Raw genomic sequence first — 25,374 nt, 5'->3', positions numbered from 1 at the left:
TCTCAAAACATTTGCAGGAGCTCACATGAAATTACCCTTCAAACACATTTCATATTTTCAGTATTTCTTTTAATTGTGTTCTCTTATATTTTCTTTACACAATCTACTTCCTCATAAGTAAGTACTGGCCCCGCTATGCAATAGAGTTCACCTGAATAGAAACTGACAAAACCCTGGACCACATGTTTCAGAAAGCATTATGACATCACATTTAAATCTACATTTACAATCCACAGATTTCAGCTATAGTAGACAAGTTCATCACTGCTCCCTCAAACAATTGATTGTTTATAATAATTGTACACCACAGCTCCCCTCCCCCCACAGCACACTAGACCTGTTTGTTACCCATCAGTACCTCTGAAGTTTGTTACCCATCAGTACCTCTGTAACCCACTAGACCTGTTTTTAAAGTTTCTGTTCGACCTTCCTAGAACCCAAGACACATTCTACAAACTTCCTTGTCAAAAGTATCAAATCTCCGTAGGGCTCGTACACCATCTTTGCTGAACTGAACACACAGTAAAGCCAATATGTCAGAATACTTCAAATATAAATATCGATGAAGGAAAGGAAGCTATTTTTGACCATTTATAAGAATAATTTCTCTATGAAAGGAATGCTTCTTTTACAGTAGTGAGACAGACAAGTACAGCAAGATACACACAACACCCGATGCCTCATATCCTTAATCTAAAGCACTTCAGCTTTGTGTCCTGCAGTAGAGACCACATGGTCCACATCTCGGTGGGATTCAGTTTGTGCACCAGCATGATCTCCCTGTAAATGCAGGGGTTGAAATGTGACACCACCTGATGGAACCCAAAGGTTCTGAAGCCAGAGTGGTGTGTCAGCGTCACATTAATCTTCTGCAGGCACATGCCCACAAAGACATCATCAATGGGGAAGAGGTCAGTGCTGGACACTGCCACTCCCAGGCTCAGCACAGTCTGACGTGACATCAGGTAGCCCCCACCGCCAGCGTATGGAGGATATGGCTTGTTGGGGTACATCTCCTCTGGTATGAAGTACTTCCATTGGTTGTGCCGGATTGGATAGGCTCTTGAAATTATGTCACCAGCGAAGAGTTGCTCAGAGGGCTTGTGGCCTTTAACATATTCAACCAGATTGCTTGTGTGAACAAAAACGTCATCGTCCCCTTTGAACACAAAGTGGGCCCACTGGCACTCCAAGGTGAACCAGTTCAGGAAGTGGACCTCCTTCAGGGTCAGGTTGAAAAAACTGTCCTCAAAATCCCATTGCAGGATGTCCCCAAACTGCCTGCTCTCCCACTCCAGTAGCTGCTGCAGCAGGAATCCCTGTATTCTGTCTAACGACTTGCCTACTAAGAACAACAGTTTCACCCTTTTACCCTGAACATATCCCCTCTTCCCCCAAGTGCTCCGGAGCGCAATCCTGCGATCCACCTGGATGGCTGTGGACTTAATGGCCAGCAGGAGAAAAAGGTCATTCTCACAGGGTGTTGGAGACAGCAGGCGGGGGAATGTCCTGCAGTGTTTATACATGAGGAAGTTACGGTGGGGAGGTGGGACAGAGGACGGAATATTCTGCATGCTGTCATTGAGGGAGCACTTGAAAACATCCACAGTAGGCTGTGACAGCAGTGGTGTGGTGGAGGCAGAGGTGTTCCAATGCCAACCTGTGTGGTTCTTACGCCACACTCTGAGCTCTCCCCTATATGTTAGTGAGACATTGACGTCCATCGTCATAAAGATGACACCAATCAATGACACCAACGCAGTCCCAATGACAATGGACCATCTACTGAGGCGTAGGTTTCTGAAGAGGATCCTCATGGTTCTGAAAAGAATTGCAAGCACAATACGTTTTAGCAACAAGCAGACAGAATGTAACAGAGTGACACTAAGACAAAAAAATGTAACTTTAAAATGTAAGTCAAACAAATGATTGCAAAGTTAAGCAAACCATACAACTCTATGCACAAGGACTACTTATAACAATTTCCACTGAGAACTTTACAAAAACACCTTTTCTTGAAGAACAGTGCAGATGCAAAGTTTGGTATTACTCCGGAATTACTGCGGTCATTCAGTATGTACTGTATCTACTGGTATATGTAGTAGGCCTACAATAGACTACAAGCGGCAAACTTATATTGTCTCATACCAAAAGTATGCAGGTCACACATAATTGTGTCTCTGCGGTAGCCTGGTCCCAGATACAGTATGTTTGTGCTATCATGTCAGCTGTTTGCCATGACAAGGAGTGGCATGATGACACAAACAGACTGGTGCCCAGTCTACTTATGGGGCTTTCTCAACCACAGAATAATAAACCATGTTTGTGGAATATGTAATGCTGCATCCATAATCAAGTGGAAAGGTGGTAATTACCAGTTGTGATGTTGGAAATACCAGTTGGATGCTAATTGTCCACAAGCTGTGTCAACCATAAACTACAATTACAGCTATTATGCTTGTAAACAAATCATAGTGTTCAAAAGCCATATTCTTAAATATTTTTTTATAAATAATGTTTTGTTTTTTAATTTAACTGCCAAAAATGCTGTTATCAAGGTAATTTCCTTAATGGGTGATGTGAGACTGCATTTGTTAAGAGCTGCATATGTCGGCCCTATTCTATCCTGTTGCAACACAATCTCACACTCAATTCATGCAAATATCTACAAAAAGTATTTCAGCAGATTTTGTGCGGCTTAGCACCATTATACAAGTATTAAGCAAAAACAAGCATAGAAAACAGCATTGGCATGAATAAAACCTGGTTGATGAACAATATTGGGTTGTTAACACGTTTGTTTTATGTGGGACACATACAAAGGCTGCGTAAAAGAACATTTACCAAAATGCATTGCTCTAATAACTTTAAAAAGATTGCTTGGAAGTTTGCCCCCAAAAAGGTATTTTTGGGGGGGGGGCAAACTATAAATGAAGTCACACAAAAGTGTGTATTTTCCTACGAATTAAGTCGCACAAAAATGTGTGTATTTTCACACAAAAATGCACGAAATCTGCTGAATTACTTTTTGTACATATTTGCACGAATTGAATGTGAGATTGTGTTGCTTATTTCGTAAGGCAATAACAGGGTGCTTGAATGCAATTCCCACCAGTGGAGGCTGCAGAGGGGAGGACTGCTCATAATAATAGCTGGAATGGAGTAAATGGAATGGTATTTGAAACCATTCCAGCTATTCTATTCCAGCCATTAGCACAAGCCCGTCCTCCCAATTAAGGTGCCACCAACCTCCTGTGATTCCCATAGTTCTATAAAAAAGAAACAGGGTCCAAAACTCACTTGATTTAGTTACAATTTAAGTTTAGTTTAATTCTGATTTTCTTTAAGAGCAAGATGGTTTGTGTGTTTAATAAACAGAAACTGAAACACCTCAATAATGTTCCAGCACTCAGGTGTAGCCTAAAGAACCTTATGATAATAGTTGATAATAGTTTAGGCTACACCACAAAACTATTTGTCAATTATATACTAGTTACACTAGTTATTTTATACTAGACTGTATTTACTTATTATAAAACAAGGAAATACAATATAATGCGTGATTGATTAACTAATTAATTGATCATTTATCCTATCAAGCCCAAGATATTTGGTTTGTTTTCATTTTTTATGCGCTTATTCAAACATTTTTATTCTTAGCCATTAAAAAAAGAGTTTCAATACAACACTAATTAACTTACTTGATATTAAAAACAAAGACGAAGAGACCATCAAAATAGTTGTAGCCTACTTAGGAAGTGAGTTTCGGGGAGAACTGAAGTGCTGTTCGACATTTACCACCATACAATCCTTAGCGGGAAGGATGCACAATCAATGTTTGAGCACCTGTTGCTGAAATACTCCGTTTATAATTTGCTTGATCCAGTTATAATTCTTTACAAATACTACCATATCCGCGTTTTTAAGAAGTTATGCTATTCGTCTAGAGAATCGTTGCGAATTGACTCGACTATGGTTACTAAATTCAAGTTTACCTCGCTGTCCTGAAGAGAAGTTGCATTACATGTATTGTCACCGATTGATCCTATAACCTTGAAGGGCGTGCCTTGCGTTTTGTCATTTGGATATTCTTCATTCCTTGTGACTTTTGTAGACTATGTCCAGTTCCTGCTATTACATCCATGAACTTTTGAAAATTTAATTTCCCAATATTTTGATATAGCTATTAGGAACATGAGGGACAAAAAGGGTGCATTGTATTATCATAAACTTGACCAATTTGAGTTCGTAATTGGTTTTAATCCCCAAATTTGTCATGACAACTTTTTGTTTTTCTTCATACAAATAGCTAGGCTGATGGCTCATCATGGGTGAGCCAGGTGATGAGCTTCTGAGGCTGAATGCCATTTATCCAGATGCACAGTGAACTCCACAGTCATTGACTCGAACTGGTTTGGACTGGGAGCAGAGTTGTCGTCCATGTGGAAATCTGCCTGGCTTTCCTTCCATCCTTTTCCCTTACCTATATGTATGAAGGGAAATATTTAATCTTATGAACAACTTATTTGCTACCATTTTACATGGAATTGTACATTTTTTCCCGTACACTGTGTCCCTTGCACAAATATATTATTCTCTAGAAACTAGCAAGGCTAAGGGATTCTATTTTTCATCCAGGTAAAACTGGCCTAAGAACAGATCAACGCCTACACAGTTGCTATGTATTTTTGCTCACTTTTAGAGGGTGGTGCAACATTCTTCTGCTCCCCTGCACTGTCAGCACTTGACTTAGTTTTCTTGTCCTCCTTCTTCTTGTCATGTTTGGCTTTCTTACTTGGGTCCTGCAGAAAATTACAAAGCATGTCAGACATGTACAGTGCATTCGGAAAGTATTCAGACCTTCTTGACTTTTCCACATTTTGTTACGCTACATCCTTATTCTAAAATGGATTTAAGAGTTTTTTTTCCTTCATCAATCTACACAAAATACCCCGTAATGACAAAGTAAAAACAGGTGTTTAGAAATGTTTGCAAATGTATAACATTTTTACTGAAATATGACATTTACATAAGTATTCAGAACCTTTACTCAGTACTTTGTTGAAGCACCTTTGGCAGCGATTACAACTTTGAGTCTTCTTGGGTATGATGCTACAAGCTTGGCACCTATATTTGGGGAGTTTTTCCCATTCTTCTTTGCAGATCCTCTCAAGTTCTGTCAGGTTGGATGGGGAGCATTGCTGCACAGCTATTTTCAGGTTTCCCCAGAGATGTTCAATTGGGTTCAAGACCGGGCTCTGGCTGGGCCACTCAAGGACATTGAGATTTGTCCCAAAGCCACTCCTGCGTTGTCTTGACTGTGTGCTTAGGGTACAACCCTGTTGGAAGGTGAACCTGCGCTCTGGAGCAGGTTTTCATCAAGGATCTCTCTGTACATTGCTCCATTCATCTTTCCCTCAATCCTGACAAGTCTCCCGGTCCCTGCCGCTGAAAAACATCCACACAGCATGATGCTACCACCACGCTTCACCGTAGGGATGGTTTTAGCCAGGCTCTGACATGCACTGTCAACTGTGGGTTGACTGTGCATGTCAACCCACAGTTGCCACAGTTTGGTCGGAAGGCCAGCTCTAGGCAGAGTGAGCGTAGTTCCATATTTTTTCAATTTCCTAATGATAGAGACCACTGTGTTCTTGGAAACTTTCAACACTCTAGAAATTGTTTTATACCCTTCTCCAGATATAAGACCACAATCCTGTCTCGGCGCTCTTTGGACAGTTCCTTTGACCTCATGGCTTGGTTTTTGCTCTAACATGCACTGTCAACTGTGGGACCTTATATAGACAGGTGTGTGCCTTTCCAAATCATGTCCAATCAATTTAATTTACCACAGGTGGACTCCAAGTTGTAGAAACATCTCAAGGATGATCAATGGAAACAGGATGCACCTGAGCTCAAGTTCGTGTCTCATAGCAAAGGGTCTGAATACTTATGTAAATAAGGTATTTCTGTTCTTTATACATTTGCACAACTTTCTAAAAAACTGTTTTTGCTTTGTCTTTCTGGGGTATTGAGTGTAGGGGAAAAACCCATTTAATCCATTTTAGAATATGGCTGTAACGTAACAAAATGTGGAAACGGTGAAGGGGTCTGAATACTTTCCGAATGCACTGAATAGGCCTATCTCTATTGACTAGAAGAGATTCATGACTCTTTATTTGCCTTGACCACAATTGTTTATTTCTGTCAAGATCTGTTATAGATAATTTACAAATGACAATGGGCAATTTCATGGTTCATTCCATTGTTATGTTTCTTTTTAACACAGACTCAGATTTTTCTCTTTAAAATGTATACTAAATCAAAACCATTGATTTCAAAGTTTAACAAACCATAGAATTCTGTGTACAAGGTTTACTTTTAATAATTTCCACAGAAAATGTAACAAAAATACATTTACAGGAAGAACTCTGCAGATACAATGTTTGGTAACAGAATAAAACTGAAGGAGATTTTACCGTAATTCTGTTACCATACGTTGCATCTGCACAGTTTTTCCAGTAGACCTACATGTTTCATTTATTTACTGTGAAAATTGTTCAAAGTAGTCTTTGTTCTATGTTTTTTTTTGTTTAAAGTGAAAAATAAGTCTCAGCATAATTCCAGTACTGTGGAATTTCCCCAATACCTTAATATAGATAATGTAGAGCAAAGGTGTCAACTTTGGCACATATTTTCACTTTGATAGTTGTACTTTGCTTGCAGAGAAAGAGGAGAGTCACAAGCTACAGAGTACCTTGTCTCGGGGTGGCATGGCCCTGGTGCTTTGCTCTGTGAGCAGTACCCCAAGGTTGCACAGGGCATCAACTCTCTGATCACCAGACACCAGGTCCTGTAGTGGCACATGGATCGAGCCCAGGGTTCTTCTGATGGGAGTGTCCTGGACCAGGTCCATTATTGAGTCTTTCTTCTTCTTCTTGTCTTTTGATTTTTGGTTGGAACAAGTGTTGCTTGGTGGTCGCGCACACTGTCCAACAGACAAAATAATACTTATTTTGTGCTAGTCGTATCTGTTACCATAAATGCGTTCATAAAAGGTTTCCATTAGACATATCATGTGTTGGATTACTACATACTGTAAAAAGGCAGAGAAAAATCGTCTGATTACTGAAATGGTAGATTACGTTGTCACAAATATAGATATTTGTAACAACGGATATAGCCCATTACGGATATAGCCCATTACAGATATAGCCCGTGGTTCACTCTAGACCTGACTGCCCTTGACCAGCACAAAAACATCCTGTGGTATACGGCATTAGCATCAAATAGCCCCCGCGATATTAAACTTTTCAGGGAAGTTAGGAACCATTATATACAGGCAGTTAGGAAAGCAAAGGCTAGCTTTTGCAAACAGAAATTTGCAACCTGCAGCACAAACTCCAAAAAGTTCTGGGACACTGTAAAGTCCATGTAGAATAAGATCACCTCCTCCCAGCTGCCCACTGCATTGAGGCTAGGAAACACTGTCACCACCGATAAATCCACAATAATTGAGAATTTCAATAAGCATTTTTCTATGGCTGGCCATGTTTTCCACCTGGCTACACCTACCCTGGTCAAAAGCCCTGCACCCCCACAGCAACTTGCCCAAGCCTCCCCATTTCTTCTTAACCCAAATCCAGATAGCTGATGTTCTGAAAGAGCTGCAAAATCTGGACCCTACAAATCAGCTGGGCTAGACAATCTGGACCCTCTCTTCCTAAAATTATCAGCCGAAATTGTTGCAACCCTTATTACTAGGCTGTTCAACCTCTCTTTCGTACCGTCTGAGATCCCCAAAGATTGTAAAGCTGCCGCAGTCATCCCCCTCTTCAAAGGGGGAGACACTCTAGACCCAAACTGCTACAGACCTATATCTATCCTACCCTGCCTTTCTAAGGTCTTTGAAAGCCAGTTAACAAACAGATCACCGACCATTTCGAATCCCACCGTACCTTCTCCGCTATGCAATCTGGTTTCCGAGCTGGTCATGGGTGCACCTCACCCACCCTCAAGGTCCTAAACGATATCATAACCGCCATAGACTCTGTCAATCACCACATTCTTATCGGCAGACTCAAAAGCCTTGGTTTCTCAAATGACTGCCTCGCCTGGTTCACCAACTACTTCTCAGACAGAGTTCAGTGTGTCAAATCGGAGGGCCTGTTGTCCAGACCACTGGCAGTCTCTATGGGGGTGCCACAGGGTTCAATTCTCGGGCCGACTATTTTTTCTGTATACATCAATGATGTTGCTCTTGCTGCTGGTGATTCTCTGATCCACCTCTATGTAGACAACACCATTCTGTATACAGTCGTATGAAAAGGTTTGGGCACCCCTCTGAGGCTGCATAATAATTTACTCTGTCGTCACAGAAAATGATCACAGTGGCATGCCATTCATTTTCTAATAAAAGCTGAGTACTGAGTCTAGAGGCTGTTATTTTAGCAAAAGGAGGCTCTACTAAATATTGATGTGATTTTTCTATTGGGGTGCCCAAATGTATCCACCTGTCTAATTTTGTTTTGATGCATATTGCACATTTTCTATTAATCCAATGAACCTCATTTCCCTACTGAGATATTACTGTGTCCATCAGTTATTCGATAGATCAAAATGAAATTGCTGATCCAAACACCCAATTATTTATAAAGGGAAATCATGGAAATTGTCAGGGGTGCCCAAACTTTTTCATACGACTGTACTTCTGGCCCTTCTTTGGATACTGTGTTAACTAACATCCAGACGAGCTTCAATGCCATACAACTCTTAAATGCAAGTAAAACTAAATGCATGCTCTTCAAACGATTGCTGCCCGCACCTGCACGCCCGTCCAGCATCACTACTCTGGACGGTTCTGACTTAGAATATGTGGACAACTACAAATACCTAGGTGTCTGGTTAGACTGTAAACTCTCCTTCCAGACTCACATTAAGCATCTCCAATCCAAAACTAAATCTAGAATTGTCTTCCTATTTCACAACAAAGCATCCTTCACTCATGCTGCCAAACATACCCTGGTAAAACTGACTATTCTACTGATCCTTGACTTTGGCGATGTAATTTACAAAATAGCCTCCAACACTCTAGTCAGCAAACTGGATGTAGTCTATCACAGTGCCATCCGTTTTGTCACCAAAGCCCCATATACTACCAACCACTGCGACCTGTACGCTCTCGTTGGCTGGACCTCGCTACATATTCGTCGCCAAACCCACTGGCTCCAGGTCATCTATAAGACTTTGCTAGGTAAAGCCCTTCCTTATCTCAGCTCACTGGTCACCATAGCAACACCCACCCGTAGCACGCGCTCCAGCAGGTATATTTCACTGGTCACCCCCAAAGCCTTTCCTTCCAGTTCTCTGCTGCCAATGACTGAAACAAATTGCAAAAATCCCTGAAGCTGGAGACCCATATCTCCCTCACTAACTTTAAGCACCAACTGTCAGAGCATCTCACAGATCACTGCACCTGTACATATCCCATCTGTAAATAGCCCATCCAACTACCTCATCCCCATACTGTTATTTATTTTTTTGCTCCTTTGCACCCCAGTATCTCTACTTGCACATTCATCTTCTGCACATCTATCACTCCAGTGTTTAATTGCTAAATTGTAATTATTTCACCACTATGGCCTATTTATTGCCTTTACCTCCCTTATCTTACCTCATTTGCACACACTGTTTATAGACATTTTTTCCTCTATTGTGTTATTCTGTATGTTTGTTTATTCCATGTGTAACTCTGTGTTGTTGTTTGTGTTTCACTGCTTTGCTTTATCTTGGCCAGGTCGCAGTTGTAAATGAGAACTTATTCTTAACTAGCCTACCTGGTTAAATAAAGGTGAAATAAATATAAATAAAAACAATTTTAAAAAATGGACTTACTGGACGTGATCTCGTCAGATTAATGGTTATGCTTTTTAAATAGTGCATCTGAAAGATTTTTTCACACTACCATGGCTTGTAAGTGATTGTAACCATTTCAAAAATGTGATGTACTGTAACTCGACCAGTTTGAGTGTCATGGAATTGAATTTCCCTCTCCCATTGTGTTAACCACAAACGCGCAACGGCCACATAAAGTATATGAGGAAGCAATGACCTTCTACATGACTATGCTGAAAAACAGGTTATGGCATGTGATACGGTGTCACTAACAAGGAAACGTTTATCAGCTGTTAAGTGATATTATAAACCTCTCTGAAAAAATGACATGGTTGAGAACTGTTCCATCACCAGACTATAAGGACTGTTAAATTGTGTAATCTCGTTTACCCAGAAGTAAAATTCTGGCGAAAGGTTGTGACTTCCATGAGAGAATACAAATTGTGTAACATCACCTCTTTCCCCCCTTTCTTTTCTGTTGTAGATTTGGTTATTGGCTGTTCTCCTGAAGGAGCAGGCCACGAGAGGACCTAAAAAAAGCCAAATAATAGTCAGATAACAATTACTCAATCCTCACAAGACATCCATGCATCAACCTGAACATAAATCTATGCATCTAGAGGACTCAGTATGTGGGTGTGGGAGTATGTGAACTGTCTTTGTTTGCATGGGGCGGAGTGTCTATTTTGATCTGTACCTTCTCCTCCTCCACAGTCAACCAGAGCCCACGAAGGACAAAGGACTTGAAGGACCCCAGGTCACCAACACTATGCACACTTGTGTGGTCATAGTCCATGGACTCTGCCCATGCCAGCGTATGTGTGCTGTTCATTATCACTGCAAAATGGGGGCAGTGAGAGAGAGAGAGAGATAAATAGTTGTTACTAACTAAAGACAGAGAGTGATTTTATAGATGACAGAGGATGAGATCAGTAAAAGCTCAGGTCAGGCGATGGAGGTTTCAAGAATCACCTTGTGGAATCAAATGAAAAGGCATCCTATGCACAGCCCTGCGTCCCTCAAATATGAATCTAGGGATAGTGTGAGATTTTGGTAATAATTTTCTACTTACCCAGAGTCAGATGAACTCATGGATAGTAGTTTTGTGTCTGTGCGTGCAGTTTAAAGGTAGTTGAGCAAGCCATGCTAACTAGCATTATCACAATGACTGGAAGTCTATCTTCACATCACAGGGCTTTCTGTAAAGCTTGTATTAAAATTGTAGGAAATACAACTCCTCTGAAGGTAAGAAAACAAGATTCAGTTAACATTTCTGGACAATATCCCTTTAATTAATGTTCCTTCGTCCTTAACAACTCTGCATAGTGTTCTCTGATACTTGGCAAAAGTAATCATGATCACACTACCTTAATTTATTGAAGAGAACCTGCAATATAGGAAGCCTTCTGCTCAGGAAGCCTTCTGTGTGGTGGTTAAAGTACTTTGACACATTTTGTTGTGTTACAGTCTGAACATATATTTAATCCATTTTATTTTTCTTTCACCCATATACACACACTCAATACCCCATAATGACACAGTGAAAACATGTTTAGAATTTGTTGCATATTTATTGAAAATGAAATACAGAAATATCTCATATATACATACCCCTGAGTCAATACTTTGTAGAAGCACCTTTGGCGGCAATTACAGTTTTGAGTAATCTTGGGTATGTATCAGCTTTGCACATCTGGATTTTGAGATTTTTTTCAAGCTCTGTGACGTTAGATAGGGCGCAACAATCGTCAAGTCATTTCACAGATTTACAATGGGATTCACGTCTGGGTTTTGGCTGGGCCACTCAAGGACTTTCACATTCTTATTCTGTAGCAATTACAGCATTGCTTTGGCTGTATGCTTGGGCTCATTGTCCTGTTGGAACATAAATCTTTGCCCCAGTCTAAATTTGTTTGCACTATGAAGCAGGTTCTCATCAAGACTTTGCCTGTATTTGGCTCCATTCGTTGTTTCTTCTATCCTTACCAGTCCCTGCCGCTGAAAAGCATCCCCATAGCATGATACTGCCACCACCATGCTTCACTGTAGGGATGGTGTTCGTCGGGTGATGAGCTGTGCCTGGTTTTCTCCAGACATAGCGCTTTGCATTCAGGCCAAAAGGTTACATTTTTGTCTCATCAGACCACAGAATCGTTTGCCTTAAGATCTGAGAGTCTTTCACATGCCTTTTAGCAAATTCCAGGCGTGCAGTCATGTGCCTTTTTCTCAGGAGTGGCTTCCATCTAGCCACTCTCCCATAAAGCCCAGATTGGTGAAGTGCTGTAGAGACATTTCCTTCTGGCAGGTTCTCCTATCTCGGCCAAGGAACTCTGTAGTTCTGTCAGAATGGTCATTGGGTTCTTGGTCACCTCCCTTACCAAGGTCCTTCTTGCCCATTTGCTCAGTTTGGTCGGAAGGCCAGCACTATGGAGAGTCTGGGTAGTTCCATATTTTTTCAATTTCCTAATGATGCAGATCACTGTGTTCTTGGAAACTTTCAACACTCTAGAAATTGTTTTATACCCTTCTCCAGATATATGACCGCAAGTCTATCTTGGTGCTCTTTGGACAGTTCCTTGGACTTCATGGTATAGTTTCTGCTCTGACAGGCACTGTCAACTGTGGGACCTTATATAGACAGGTGTGTTTCTTTATAAATCATGTCCAAATAATTGAATTGGCTACAGGTGGACTCTAATCAAGTTGAAGTGACATCTAGAGGATGATCAGGCTATTGGATGCACCCGAGCTCAATTTGGAGTGTCATAGCAAAAGGGTTTGAATACTTATGTAAATTAATTATTTCTGTATTTCATTTTCAACAAATTTGCAAAGATTTCAACAAATATTTTTCACTTTGTCATTATGGGTTGTTGTGTGTAGATGGGTGAGAAAAAAAATCTGTTTAATTCATTTTGAATTCAGGCTGTAAAATGTGGAATAAGTCAAGGATTATGAATACTTCACTGAAAGTTGTTTACCATCAATGGAACAATGGTTAGTTTCCAAACTCTCCATTGTCCTGGCTGTGGTGTCTGGCATTGGAGTGTTGGTTGTTTCCTCCTCACAGTTCTCTTTTGGTGTCTGATAGATGCCAACGATACCCCCATCCATCTTCTCCGCCATGGGTGTCATTGGATCAGATGTGGATGCGGTGTCACTGCCAGCCTGCTGTGACCAATCAATAACTAGATTGTAATATGACAATCAATTAAGTTGAATGACTAAACAGAAAAATGGGATATCATGCCTTGTTGCCAGGGGGTGGTTGGCTGAGGAACTCATAGTTGACAAAGTAGCTGTAGCTGACCACAGGGAACTCAGGGGCACTCTCATCCACAGTCAGCAGTGGGTCCGGGACACCCCTGATCCTTCGCACTGTCACTGTTGCCATGGCCTGGTCCACTATCCGGTCTGTGGATGGAACATAACCATCTTACTCTTCAAAAGCAGGCCGATACATTTCCCCAAGTGATTTTATTTGGCCCCCCAAGTTTCATTATTTTACTTGTTGGACATAAAAGACTGTAAAAACACCAGCAAATCAGCTCCACAGGATTTCATATTGGTAAATCTGTTCCAAAGTATTCCCACACTGTCACGACTCCTACCGAAGGTGACCGATCCCTTTTCCCTTTTCTGTTTGTTTCGTCTCATCAGTTGCACATGTTTCTTGTTTACATTTAGTTGGGCTATTTTAGCTGGTCAGGACGACCAGCTGGTCGGGAAGCCTGCTCTTTGTGCGGTCTTATTTTTCCCCCACTGTGTTTGTGTGTGGGAGAGTGTTGGTAGAGTTTTTCATTTTGGGATTTTCCCTCTGGACTTGTTAGGTCCTGGTTTTGGGTATCGTGTTTGTTGCGCCCGTGAGTTTTGGCTCGCACAATTTTCCCCGTGCCTAAATAAAGCACTACTCAGTACTTTCTGCCTCCTGCGCCTGATTCCACACCCACTACGCTTAAATGCGTCACACACACGCATAATACAGAGATACAGTTGAAGTCGGAAGTTTACATACACTTAGGTTGGAGTCATTAAATCTCATTTTTCAACCACTCCACAAATTTCTTGTTAAACAAACTATAGTTTTGGCAATTTGGTTAGGACATCTACTGTGTGCATGACACAAGTCATTTTTCCAGCAATTGATTACAGACATATTATTTAATTTATTTAATCTCAGTGCATCTTTGCTTGACATCATGGAAAATAAAAATAAATCTGCCAAGACCTCCACAAGTAGACCTCCACAAGTCTGGTTCATCCTTGGGAGCAATTTCCAAACGCCTGAACGTACCACGTTCATCTGTACAAACAATAGTACGCAAGTATAAACACCATGGGACCACAAAGCTGTCATTCCGCTCAGGAAGGAGACGTGTTTTGTCTCCTAGAGATGAACGTACTTTGGTGCGAAACGTTTTAATCAATCCCAGAACAACAGCAAAGGACCTTGTGAAGATGCTGAAGGAAACAGGTCCAAAAGTATCTATATCCACAATAAAACAAGTCCTATATCGACATAATCTGAAAGGCCGCTCAGCAAGGAAGAAGCCACTGCTCCAAAACCGCCATAAAAAAAGTCAGACTACGGTTTGCTACTGCACATGGGGACAAAGTTTGTACTTTTGGGGGAAATGTCCTCTGGTCTGATGAACCAAAAATAGAACTGTTTGGCCATAATGACCATTGTTATGTTCGGAGGAAAAAAGGGGAGGCTTGCAAGCCGAAGAACACCATCCCAAACGTGAAACACGGGGGTGGAAGCATCATGTTGTGGCGGTGCTTTGCTGCAGGAGGGACTGGTGCACTTCACAAAATAGATGGCATCATGAGGAAAACTATGTGGATATTTTGAAGCAACATCTCAAGACATCAGTCAGGAAGTTAAAGCTTGGACGCAAGTGGGTCTTCCAAATGGACAATGATCCCAAGCATACTTCCAATGTTGTGGCAAAATGGCTTAAGGACAACAAAGTCAAGGTATTGGAGTCGCCATCACAAATCCCTGACCTCAATCCCATAGAATATTTGTGGTCAGAACTGAAAAAGCGAGCAAGGAGGCCTACAAACCTGACTCAATTACACCAGCTCCGTCAGGAGGAATGGGCCAAAATTCACCCAACTTATTGTGGGAAGCTTGTGGAAGGCTACCTGAAACGTTTGACCCAAGTTAAGCAATTTAAAGGCAATGCTACCAAATACTAATTGAGTGTATGTAAACTTCCGACCCACCTGGAATGTGATGAAAGAAGTAAAAGCTGAAATAAATCATTCTCTCTACTATTATTCTGACATTTTACATTCTTAAAATTAAGTGGTGATCCTAACTGACCTAAGACAGAGAATTTTTGCTAGGATTGAATGTCAGGAATTGGGAAAAACTGAGTTGAAATGTATTTGGCTAAGGTGTATATACATTTCCGACTTCAACTGTATATAGTACCTTCAGAAAGTATTCACACCCCTTGACTTTTTCCACATTTTGTTGTGTTAACAGCTTGAATTTAAAATAGTGTCAATTTAAATAGTGTCACTAGCTTACACACAATACCCCATAATGTCAAAGTGGAATTATGTTTTTACACATTTTTACAAATGAATAAAAAATGTAAAGCTGAAATGTAAGTATTCAACCCCTTTGTTATGGCATGTCTAAATAAGTTTAAGGGTAAACGTGATTAACAAGTCACATAATAAGTTGCATGGACTCACTATGTGTGCAATAATAGTGTTAAACATGATTTTTGATTGACTACTCCATACATACAATTATCTGTAAGGTCCCTCAGTCAAGCAGTGAATATCAAACACAGATTCAACCACAAAAACAGGGAGGTTTTCCTATGCCTCGCAAAGAAGGGCATCTATTGGTAGATGGCTAAAACTTCAAGTTATTCATTACACTTTGGGTGGTGTATCAATACACCCAGTCACTACAAAGATACTGGCGTCCTTCCTAACCCAGTTGCCGAAGAGGAAGGAAACCACTCAGATTTCACTATGAGGCCAATGGTGACTTTAAAACAGTTACAGACATTAATGGCTGTGATAGGAGAAAACTGAGGATGGATAAACAACCTTGTATTTACTCCACAATACTAACCTAAATGATAGAGTGAAAAGAAGGAAGCCTGTACAGAATTCAAATATTCCAAAACACATGTTTTGCTATAAGGCACAAAAGTAAAACTGCAAAATAAATTAACTTTATGTCCTAGGGCAATCCAACAGATCACTGAGTACCACTCTTCATATTTTCAAGCATAGTGGTGGCTGCATCATGTTATGGGTATGCTTGTCATCGGCAAGGACTAAGGAGTTTTTATTTTATTTTTTTAAAAACGGAATAGAGCTAAGCACAGGCAAAATCCTAGAGGAAAACCTGGTTCAGTCTGCTTTCCAACAGACACTGGGAGACAAATTCACCTTCCAGCAAGACAATAACCTAAAACACAAGGCCAAATAAACACTGGAGTTGCTTACCAAGATGATATTGAATGTTCCTGAGTGGCCTAGTTACAGTTTTGACTTAAATCGGCTTGAAACTCTATGGCAAGACTTGAAAATGGAGAGCTTGAATATTTTTCTTTAGAATAATGTGCGAATATTGTACAATCCAGTTGTTCAAATCTCTTCGGGACTTACCCAAGAAGACTAACATGTATTGACTAACATGTCTTGATTCGGGGGTGTGAATACTAATGTAAATGAGACATTTCTTTATTTCATTTTCAAACATTTCTAAAACCCTGTTTTCACTTTGTCATAATGGGTTATTGTGTGTAGATGGGTGAGAAAAAAATATATTTAAACTCAGGCTGTAATCTCTTTTGAATTCAGGCTGTAACACAACAAAATGTCAAATAAGTAAAGCGGTATGCATACTTTCTGAAGGCACTGTATGTGATCGGATGATTTTTTGGCTAGGATACTTGGCTCTCATTGATGATGAAATGCACAGGCCTAACAGAGTGATGAGAACACAAGCAACTGCTGGGAAATGCCAGAGATAAAGAGGAAGATAATAACCGATTTTGTTTGTAGAATGCTCTTTCAAGAATAAGGAGTAAGGCAAGCTCCTTCAATATGAAAATACACTATGTGTCCACATCATTGAACAGGTAAGGGGTGCTGATTCATGCCTGGCGAATCCGATGTTCAATCAGATCAATTATCATTTACAACTGCCAGGTCGCAGTTGTAAATGAGAACTTGTTCTCAACTGGCCTACCTGGTTAAATAAAGGTGAAATAAAAAAATTAAAAAATTAAAAAATAACAATCTTGTGTGATTAGCGCATTGTTAGGTCAGGTGGAGTCACTACTACACAACGCTCATCCCTCAACCGATCAGCGCAGACGTAGTAGTCACACTATATAATGTAAGACAATGGTGATAGTGTGGTGATTGATAGCTTAACCTCTCATCTTGGCCAGGCCTTCAAAGCGATGGTGATCATCCGGTGTAACCCGTGTGGCGTCCAGGTAGAGCAGCCTCGGGAGGCTGTCCAGGATGTAGCCTGGGTAGGAAGGGGTGAAGGTAAGGGGGTTGCCCTCTAGCACCAAGGTCCTCAGGCAAGGCAGGGTGACCAGGGCATCCACTAGGGCCCGCTGTCCTTGAAAGCCAGACCAGCTCAGGTCCAGAGATACCAGCTGTGGCCTGAAGAGGGAGACAGCATGCAAGGGCTGAGCTGACAGCTGGTGAGAGGAAGCTGTGGAACTGCCTCTGTATGTATGGGATCTGCCTTTTCATCACTTATCACTTGACCAATCAAACAACCTGAACAGCCATGGTAAAAAAAAAGAGTATGTTTCTCATATTGGGACTAGATGGTATAGCAACTAAATAAATATACATGATAGCTAGTTCATATTTTTATGAAAATAGTATTTTAGTAACTATAATATGTTGTGGCCCTAATAGATGGGCGGCAGGTAGGTTTCGGGTACAGCGTTGGGCCAGTAACCAAAAGGTAAAAATCTGTCATTCTGAGCAGGGCTGTTAACACACTGTTCCCTGGGCGCCGATGACGTGGATGTCGATTAAGGCAGCGGGGGGCACCTCTCTGATTCAGAGGGGTTTGGTTAAATGTGGAAGACACATTTAAGTTGAATTCATTCAGTTGTACAACTGACTAGGTACCCCCCTTTCCTAAGATCCTCCGTTTCACCCGCTAAGGTTACTTTTGTTAGAACTTTTATTTTATTATTTTATGATGTGCATAACTTTGCTACTTGAATTGAAAAGCGCTATACAATGAAGGTTATTATTATACATATGACTGCTAAGGAATGTAATGTCACTTCCTATTATTGCTAGAGTCTGTTGTCACCTGCTGGTGATTGTGAGCAAGTGCAGATGAGTACTGAAATTGTACTGCTTGTCATTTGCCCTGTGTGTGAGCACTTACCATAGAGTTCCAGTGAGGTACTGGATGTCTGCGGGGGAACCCAGCCTGTTGCAGCCCAGACCCAGATGCTGAAGGCAGGGTAGAGGCTGGCTGCTAAGACCTTTAAGGCTGGAAACCTGGTTGGCGTAGAGCTCCAAAACCTTTCAAACGAACGCATACAATGCAATTGAAGGACTGTGCAGTGATATCAAAGACGATCACTATATGCATCAGAATGTTCATAAAACACCCCAATGATATTATAAGTTACCCTACCAATGTCATGAATAATAGAAAAAGTAATATGGCCTACTTGTTTGAATGTTTTTAGTGATACATCACACCAACATCTGTGAATTTTCTAATCAATTTGACCAAACACTAGATTCATGTCCACACCGCAGTTGAACCCTAACCCTAGCCATAACCCTAACCCTGACCCTACTCCTTACCCTAAATTTATGTCCACACCCCGGCACAACCCTAACCTTAACCCACCCTGGCTTCATGTCCACATCCCGGCTCAACCCTAACCCTAACCCACCCTAGCTTCATGTCCACATCCCGGCTCAACCCTAACCCTAACCCACCCTAGCTTCATGTCCACATCCCGGCTCGACCCTAACCCTAACCAACCCTAGCTTCATGTCCACATCCCGGCTCGACCCTAACCCTAACCCACCCTAGCTTCATGTCCACACCCCGGCTCAACCCTAACTCTAACCCACCCTAGCTTCATCTCCACATCCTGGCTCGACCCTAACCTTAACCCACCCTAGCTTCATGTCCACATCCTGGCTCAACCCTAACCCTAACCCACCCTAGCTTCATGTACACACCCCGGCTCAACCCTAAACTTAACCCTAACCCACCCTAGCCTCATGTCCACACCCCGGCTCAACCCTAACCTTAACCCACCCTAGCTTCATCTCCACATCCCGGCTCAACCCTAACCCTAACCCACCCTAGCTTCATGTCCACACCCCGGCTCAACCCTAACTCTAACCCACCCTAGATTCATGTCCACAACCCGGCTCAACCCTAACCTTAACCCACCCTAGCTTCATCTCCACATCCTGGCTCAACCCTAACCCTAACCCACCCTAGCTTCATGTCCACATCCCGGCTCAACCCTAACCCTAACCCACCCTAGCTTCATCTCCACATCCCGGCTCAACCCTAACCCTAACCCACCCTAGCTTCATGTCCACACCCCGGCTCAACCCTAACCCTAACCCACCCTAGCTTCATGTACACACCCCGGCTCAACCCTAACCCTAACCCACCCTAGCTTCATCTCCACATCCTGGCTCAACCCTAACCCTAACCCACCCTAGCTTCATCTCCACATCCTGGCTCAACCCTAACCCTAACCCACCCTAGCTTCATGTACACACCCCGGCTCAACCCTAACCCTAACCCACCCTAGCTTCATCTCCACATCCCGGCTCAACCCTAACCCTAACCCACCCTAGCTTCATCTCCACATCCCGGCTCAACCCTAACCCTAACCCACCCTAGCTTCATGTCCACACCCCGGCTTAACCCTAACCCTAACCCACCCTAGCTTCATGTACACACCCCGGCTCAACCCTAACCCTAACCCACCCTAGCTTCATCTCCACATCCTGGCTCAACCCTATCCCTAACCCACCCTAGCTTCATCTCCACATCCTGGCTCAACCCTAACCCTAACCCACCCTAGCTTCATGTACACACCCCGGCTCAACCCTAAACTTAACCCTAACCCACCCTAGCCTCATGTCCACACCCCGGCTCAACCCTAACCCTAACCCACCCTAGCTTCATCTCCACATCCTGGCTCAACCCTAACCCTAACCCACCCTAGCTTCATGTACACACCCCGGCTCAACCCTAACCCTAACCCACCCTAGCTTCATCTCAACATCCTGGCTCGACCCTAACCCTAACCCACCCTAGCTTCATGTCCACACCCCGGCTCAACCCTAACCCTAACACACCCTAGCTTCATGTACACACCCCGGCTCAACCCTAACCCACCCTAGCTTCATGTCCACATCCCGGCTCAACCCTAACCTTAACCCACCCTAGCCTCATGTCCACACCCCGGCTCAACCCTAACCCTAACCCACCCTAGCTTCATCTCCACATCCTGGCTCAACCCTAACCTTAACCCACCCTAGCTCCATATCCACATCCTGGCTCAACCCTAACCCTAACCCACCCTAGCTTCATGTCCACATCCCGGCTCAACCCTAACCCTAACCCACCCTAGCTTCATCTTCACATCCCGGCTCAACCCTAACCCTAACCCACCCTAGCTTCATGTCCACACCCCGGCTCAACCCTAACCCTAACCCACCCTAGCTTCATGTACACACCCCGGCTCAACCCTAATCCTAACCCACCCTAGCTTCATCTCCACATCCTGGCTCAACCCTAACCCTAATCCACCCTAGCTTCATCTCCACATTCTGGCTCAACCCTAACCCTAACCCACCCTAGCTTCATGTACACACCCCGGCTCAACCCTAACCCTAACCCACCCTAGCTTCATCTCCACATCCTGGCTCAACCCTAACCCTAACCCACCCTAGCTTCATGTACACACCCCGGCTCAACCCTAACCCTAACCCACCCTAGCTTCATCTCCACATCCCGGCTCAACCCTAACCCTAACCCACCCTAGCTTCATCTCCACATCCTGGCTCAACCCTAACCCACCCTAGCTTCATGTCCACACCACGGCTCAACCCTAACCCTAACACACCCTAGCTTCATGTACACACTCCGGCTCAACCCTAACCCTAACCCACCCTAGCTTCATGTACACACCCTGGCTCAACCCTAACCCTAACCCACCCTAGCTTCATGTCCACACCCCGGCTCAACCCTAACCCTAACCCACCCTAGCTTCATGTCCACATCCCGGCTCGACCCTAACTCCACAGAATCACTCCTACTACTATAGTTCAGTGCAGACGAATGGCGCTCTGAGTGTCCCTGTGGTGGGATTCAATGAGACATGGGTTGATGTGCCACAGCCCCTCCTCTCCCTGTGTTGTGTGACTCACTTGTAAAGTGCAGGGCAGGTACTCTGCTTGTAGTTCAGAAATTTTGTTGGCACTCAGCACTAACTCTCTTAGATTGGAGAACCTGAGCACGCCATCATCGACTATGGAGACCTGATGCACACAAAAAGACCCATTCACTGACAGTATGAATTCACATTCAAATAGATAGGAACATATGGGGGAGGGTCTTCCTCTATATAGCTGGTCTTTTCCTAAAAATGCGAGACAACACTGCTGGGACTTATCAAATAATGCATTCATCCGACTTTGGTTTTTGTATGCAATCAACCTTGTGCCTGTCCTGCTCAAAGTGATGGCACGTCTTACTATAATTGCCGATTACTGTACAAAATAAAATGTTGGATGAATTGTTTATTTCAGCAGGACAGGTATATAAAGGCTGGTAATATAAATTGGAGCCAAAAGATTGCTCAACAAATGAATCAAGGCTTGTGAGCATTGGCTATCAGACAGCTAAGATACTCACACCCTTGTCTACAATACGTAGGGTGTTGAAGTGGCTGAATATGAAGTTGCCATGGAGAAGATCAGGTGTTCGCACGGACAGCTCTCTCAGGGTTCGGGCTTGGGGGCTCCATGACCCCTCGTGTTGCCATGGGGACAGTGGACTGGTCAAGTGCTCCATAAGGGCCTCCTCCTCCTCCTTGGCTGCACCTTCTCTCCCCTCGTCCTGCTCGCTGTAGCCCCAACTCTGTTCCTCAAAGATATTCCCTCTGGATTTGCTCTAAACACAACAGCACAGGTACATGCCGCTGAGGTAAAAAGCATTCCACTTCTGTTAATCAATGGTATTTTGGACCACCTCATTCATATCCACTACTTGTACATGAAAAGAGTAGGAAACCACCAAGAGGTGACCTTGCTCGATGGATGGAAACATCAAGAGCCATGTACTATGTATATAGAGTGGGGCAAAAAAGTATTTAGTCAGCCAATTGTGCAAGTTCTCCCACTTAAAAAGATGAGAAAGGCCTGTAATTTTCATCATAGGTACACTTCAACTATGACAGACATGAGGGAAAATGAGGGGGAAAAATCCAGAAAATCACATTGTAGGATTTTTAATGAATTTATTTGCAAATTATGGTGGAAAATATGTATTTGGTCACCTACAAACAGCAAGATTTCTGGCTCTCACAGACCTGTAACTTCTTCTTTAATAAGAGGCTCCTCTGTACTCCACTCGTTACCTGTATTAATGGCACCTGTTTGAACTTGTTATCAGTATAAAATACACCTGTCCGTCCACAACCTCAAACAGTCACACTCCAAACTCCACTATGGCCAAGACCAAAGAGCTGTCAAAGGACACCAGAAACAAAATTGTAGACCTGCACCAGGCTGGGAAGACTGAATCTGCAATAGGTAAGCAGCTTGGTTTGAATAAATCAACTGTGGGGGCAATTATTAGGAAATGGAAGACATACAAGACCACTGATAATCTCCCTCGATCTGGGGCTCCACGCAAGATCTAACCCCGTGGGGTCAAAATGATCACAAGAACGGTGAGCAAAAATCCCAGAACCACACGGGGGGACCTAGTGAATGACCTGCAGAGAGCTGGGACCAAAGTAACAAAGCCTACCATCAGTAACACACTACGCCGCCAGGGCCTCAAATCCTGCAGTGCCAGACGTGTCCCCCTGCTTAAGCCAGTACATGTCCAGGCCCGTCTGAAGTTTGCTAGAGAGCATTTGGATGATCCAGAAGAAGATTGGGAGAATGTCATATGGTCAGATGATACCAAAATATAACTTTTTGGTAAAAACTCAACTCGTCGTGTTTGGAGGACAAAGAATGCTGAGTTGCATCCAAAGAACACCATACCTACTGTGAAGCATGGGTGTGGAAACATCATGCTTTGGGGCTGTTTTTCTGCAAAGGGACCAGGACGACTGATCCATGTAAAGGAAAGAATGAATGGGGCCATGTATCTTGAGATTTTGAGTGAAAACCTCCTTCCATCAGCAAGGGCATTGAAGATGAAACAGGTCTTTCAGCATGACAATGATCCCAAACACACCGCCCGGGCTACGAAGGAGTGGCTTCGTAAGAAGCATTTCAAGGTCCTGGAGTGGCCTAGCCAGTCTCCAGATCTCAACCCCATAGAAAATCTTTGGAGGGAGTTGAAAGTCCCTGTTGCCAAGTAACAGCCCCAAAATATCACTGCTCTAGAGGAGATCTGCATGGAGGAATGGGCCAAAATACCAGCAACAGTGTGTGAAAACCTTGTAAAGACTTACAGAAAACATTTGACCTCTGTCATTGCCAACAAAGGGTATATAACAAAGTATTGAGATAAACTTTTGTTATTGACCAAATACTTATTTTCCACCATAATTTGCAAATAAATTCATTAAAAATCCTACAATGTGATTTTCTGGATTTATTTTCTCATTTTGTCTGTCATAGTTGAAGTGTACCTATAATGAAAATTACAGGTCTCTCTCATCTTTTTAAGTGGGAGAACTTGCACAATTGGTGGCTGACTAAATACTTGTTTGCCCCACTGAATTTATAGCTCTGGCACCATCCATTCCATTACATTGAGACTTTGGGATCTTTGAGTGAAATCACACAAGTTTGTCTGCCCTCTTTTCTGATCTGATGTATGGCCAAAAAAGCTTAATGTGGACTCACCCAACAGCCATGCCCACATGGAAAGTCCTTCAGACAGAGGCTACGAAGCTGCTCCTCCACAGCCAAAGAAAGTGTCCGAGAGCCCATTCTAAAGGATTAGGGTTGTAGATAAAGAAAAAATTAACAGACCAATTAAAGGGAAAGTCAATCCCATAAAATGTTGTGAGAGCCACAATATCAAACTAATTTACTTTTGAGTTTTTGGTAGAGTTTTTTCAAGGCCCTGTTGCTTGTTAACAATTGAGTGGCTGCATTTGGCTGTGGATCCTTCTGAAAGGTTGCCTGGCAACAGTTGACAGAACACATACCAGAGATCTACATTACACCACTTTCCTGTTGTGGGAAGGTACAGTGGCAAGAAACAGTATGTAAACCCTTTGGCATTACCTGGATTACTGCATAAATTGGTCATAACATTTTATTTTATTTTCATATAAGTCACAACAATAGATCACCACAGTCTGCTTAAACTAATAAACACACAAACAATTATACATGTTCATGTCTTTATTGAACACACTTTGTAAACATTCACAGTGCAGGGTGGAAAAAGTATGTGAACCCTTGGATTTAAAAACTGGTTGATCACATTTTAGCAGCAATAACCTCAACCAAACATTTTCTGTAGTTGCGAATCAGACCTGCACAACGGTCAGGAAGAATTTTGGACCATTCCTCTTTACAAAACTGTTTCAGTTCAGCAATATTATTGGGATGTCTGGTGTGAACTGCTCGAGGTCATGCCACAGCATCTCAAATCGGGTTGAGGTCAGGACTCTGACTGGGCCACTCCAGAAAGCGAATTTTCTTCTGTTGAAGCCATTTTGTTGTTGATTTACTTCTGTGTTTTGGGTCGTTGTCCTGTTGCATCACCCAACTTCTGTTGAGCTTCAATTGGCGGACAGAGAGCCTTACATTCTCCTGCGAAAGATCTTGATAAACTTGGGAATTCATTTTTCTGTCGATGATAGCAAGCTGTCCAGGCCCTGAAGCAGCAAAGCAGCCCCAAACCATGATGCTCCCTCCACCATACTTTACAGTTGGGGTGAGGTTTTGATGTTGGTGTGCTGTGCCTTTTTTTCTCCGCACATAGTTTTGTGTGTTACTACGAAACAGCTTAACTTTAGTTTAATCTGCCCACAGAATATTTTGCCAGTAACCCTGTCAAACATCCAGGTGCTCTTTAGCGAACTTCAGACTTGCAACAATGTTTTTTTTGGACAACAGTTGCTTCTTCAGTGGTGTCCTCCCATGAACACCATTCTTGTTTAGTGTTTTACATATCGTAGACTCGTCAACAGAGATGTTAGCATGTTCCAGAGATTTCTGTAAATCTTTAGCTGACACTAGGATTCTTCTTATCTCATTGAGCAT

At 42.7% G+C, this 25,374-nt stretch overlaps 2 protein-coding genes across 2 annotated transcripts; both read right to left on the bottom strand.

Moving 5' to 3' along the window:
* Positions 1 to 386: 386 nt before the first annotated feature.
* Positions 387 to 1,832, bottom strand: LOC139389791 (N-acetyllactosaminide beta-1,3-N-acetylglucosaminyltransferase 4-like). The gene has a single exon (XM_071136738.1). The coding sequence runs from the start codon at positions 1,815 to 1,817 to the stop codon at positions 681 to 683; it is 1,137 nt and encodes a 378-aa protein (XP_070992839.1). The 5' UTR covers positions 1,818 to 1,832; the 3' UTR covers positions 387 to 680.
* A 2,493-nt stretch (positions 1,833 to 4,325) lies between these two features.
* On the bottom strand, positions 4,326 to 24,087 carry LOC139389500 (leucine-rich repeat-containing protein 43-like). Its single transcript, XM_071136325.1, has 12 exons — positions 24,001 to 24,087; positions 21,827 to 22,084; positions 21,340 to 21,450; positions 18,305 to 18,444; positions 17,315 to 17,553; positions 13,145 to 13,308; positions 12,876 to 13,062; positions 10,592 to 10,731; positions 10,350 to 10,424; positions 6,758 to 6,988; positions 4,697 to 4,802; positions 4,326 to 4,483 (listed from the first exon to the last, which is right to left on the bottom strand). Exons 1-12 carry the CDS (start codon positions 24,085 to 24,087, stop codon positions 4,326 to 4,328), a joined length of 1,896 nt encoding a protein of 631 aa, XP_070992426.1.
* Between the last annotated feature and the right edge of the window lie 1,287 nt (positions 24,088 to 25,374).

Source organism: Oncorhynchus clarkii, chromosome 30 (genome assembly GCF_045791955.1).
Source record: "Oncorhynchus clarkii lewisi isolate Uvic-CL-2024 chromosome 30, UVic_Ocla_1.0, whole genome shotgun sequence".
NCBI lineage: Eukaryota > Metazoa > Chordata > Actinopteri > Salmoniformes > Salmonidae > Oncorhynchus > Oncorhynchus clarkii.
The sequence above is the reverse complement of the archived record's forward strand: the minus strand, read 5'-3'. Positions and strand labels throughout refer to the sequence as shown.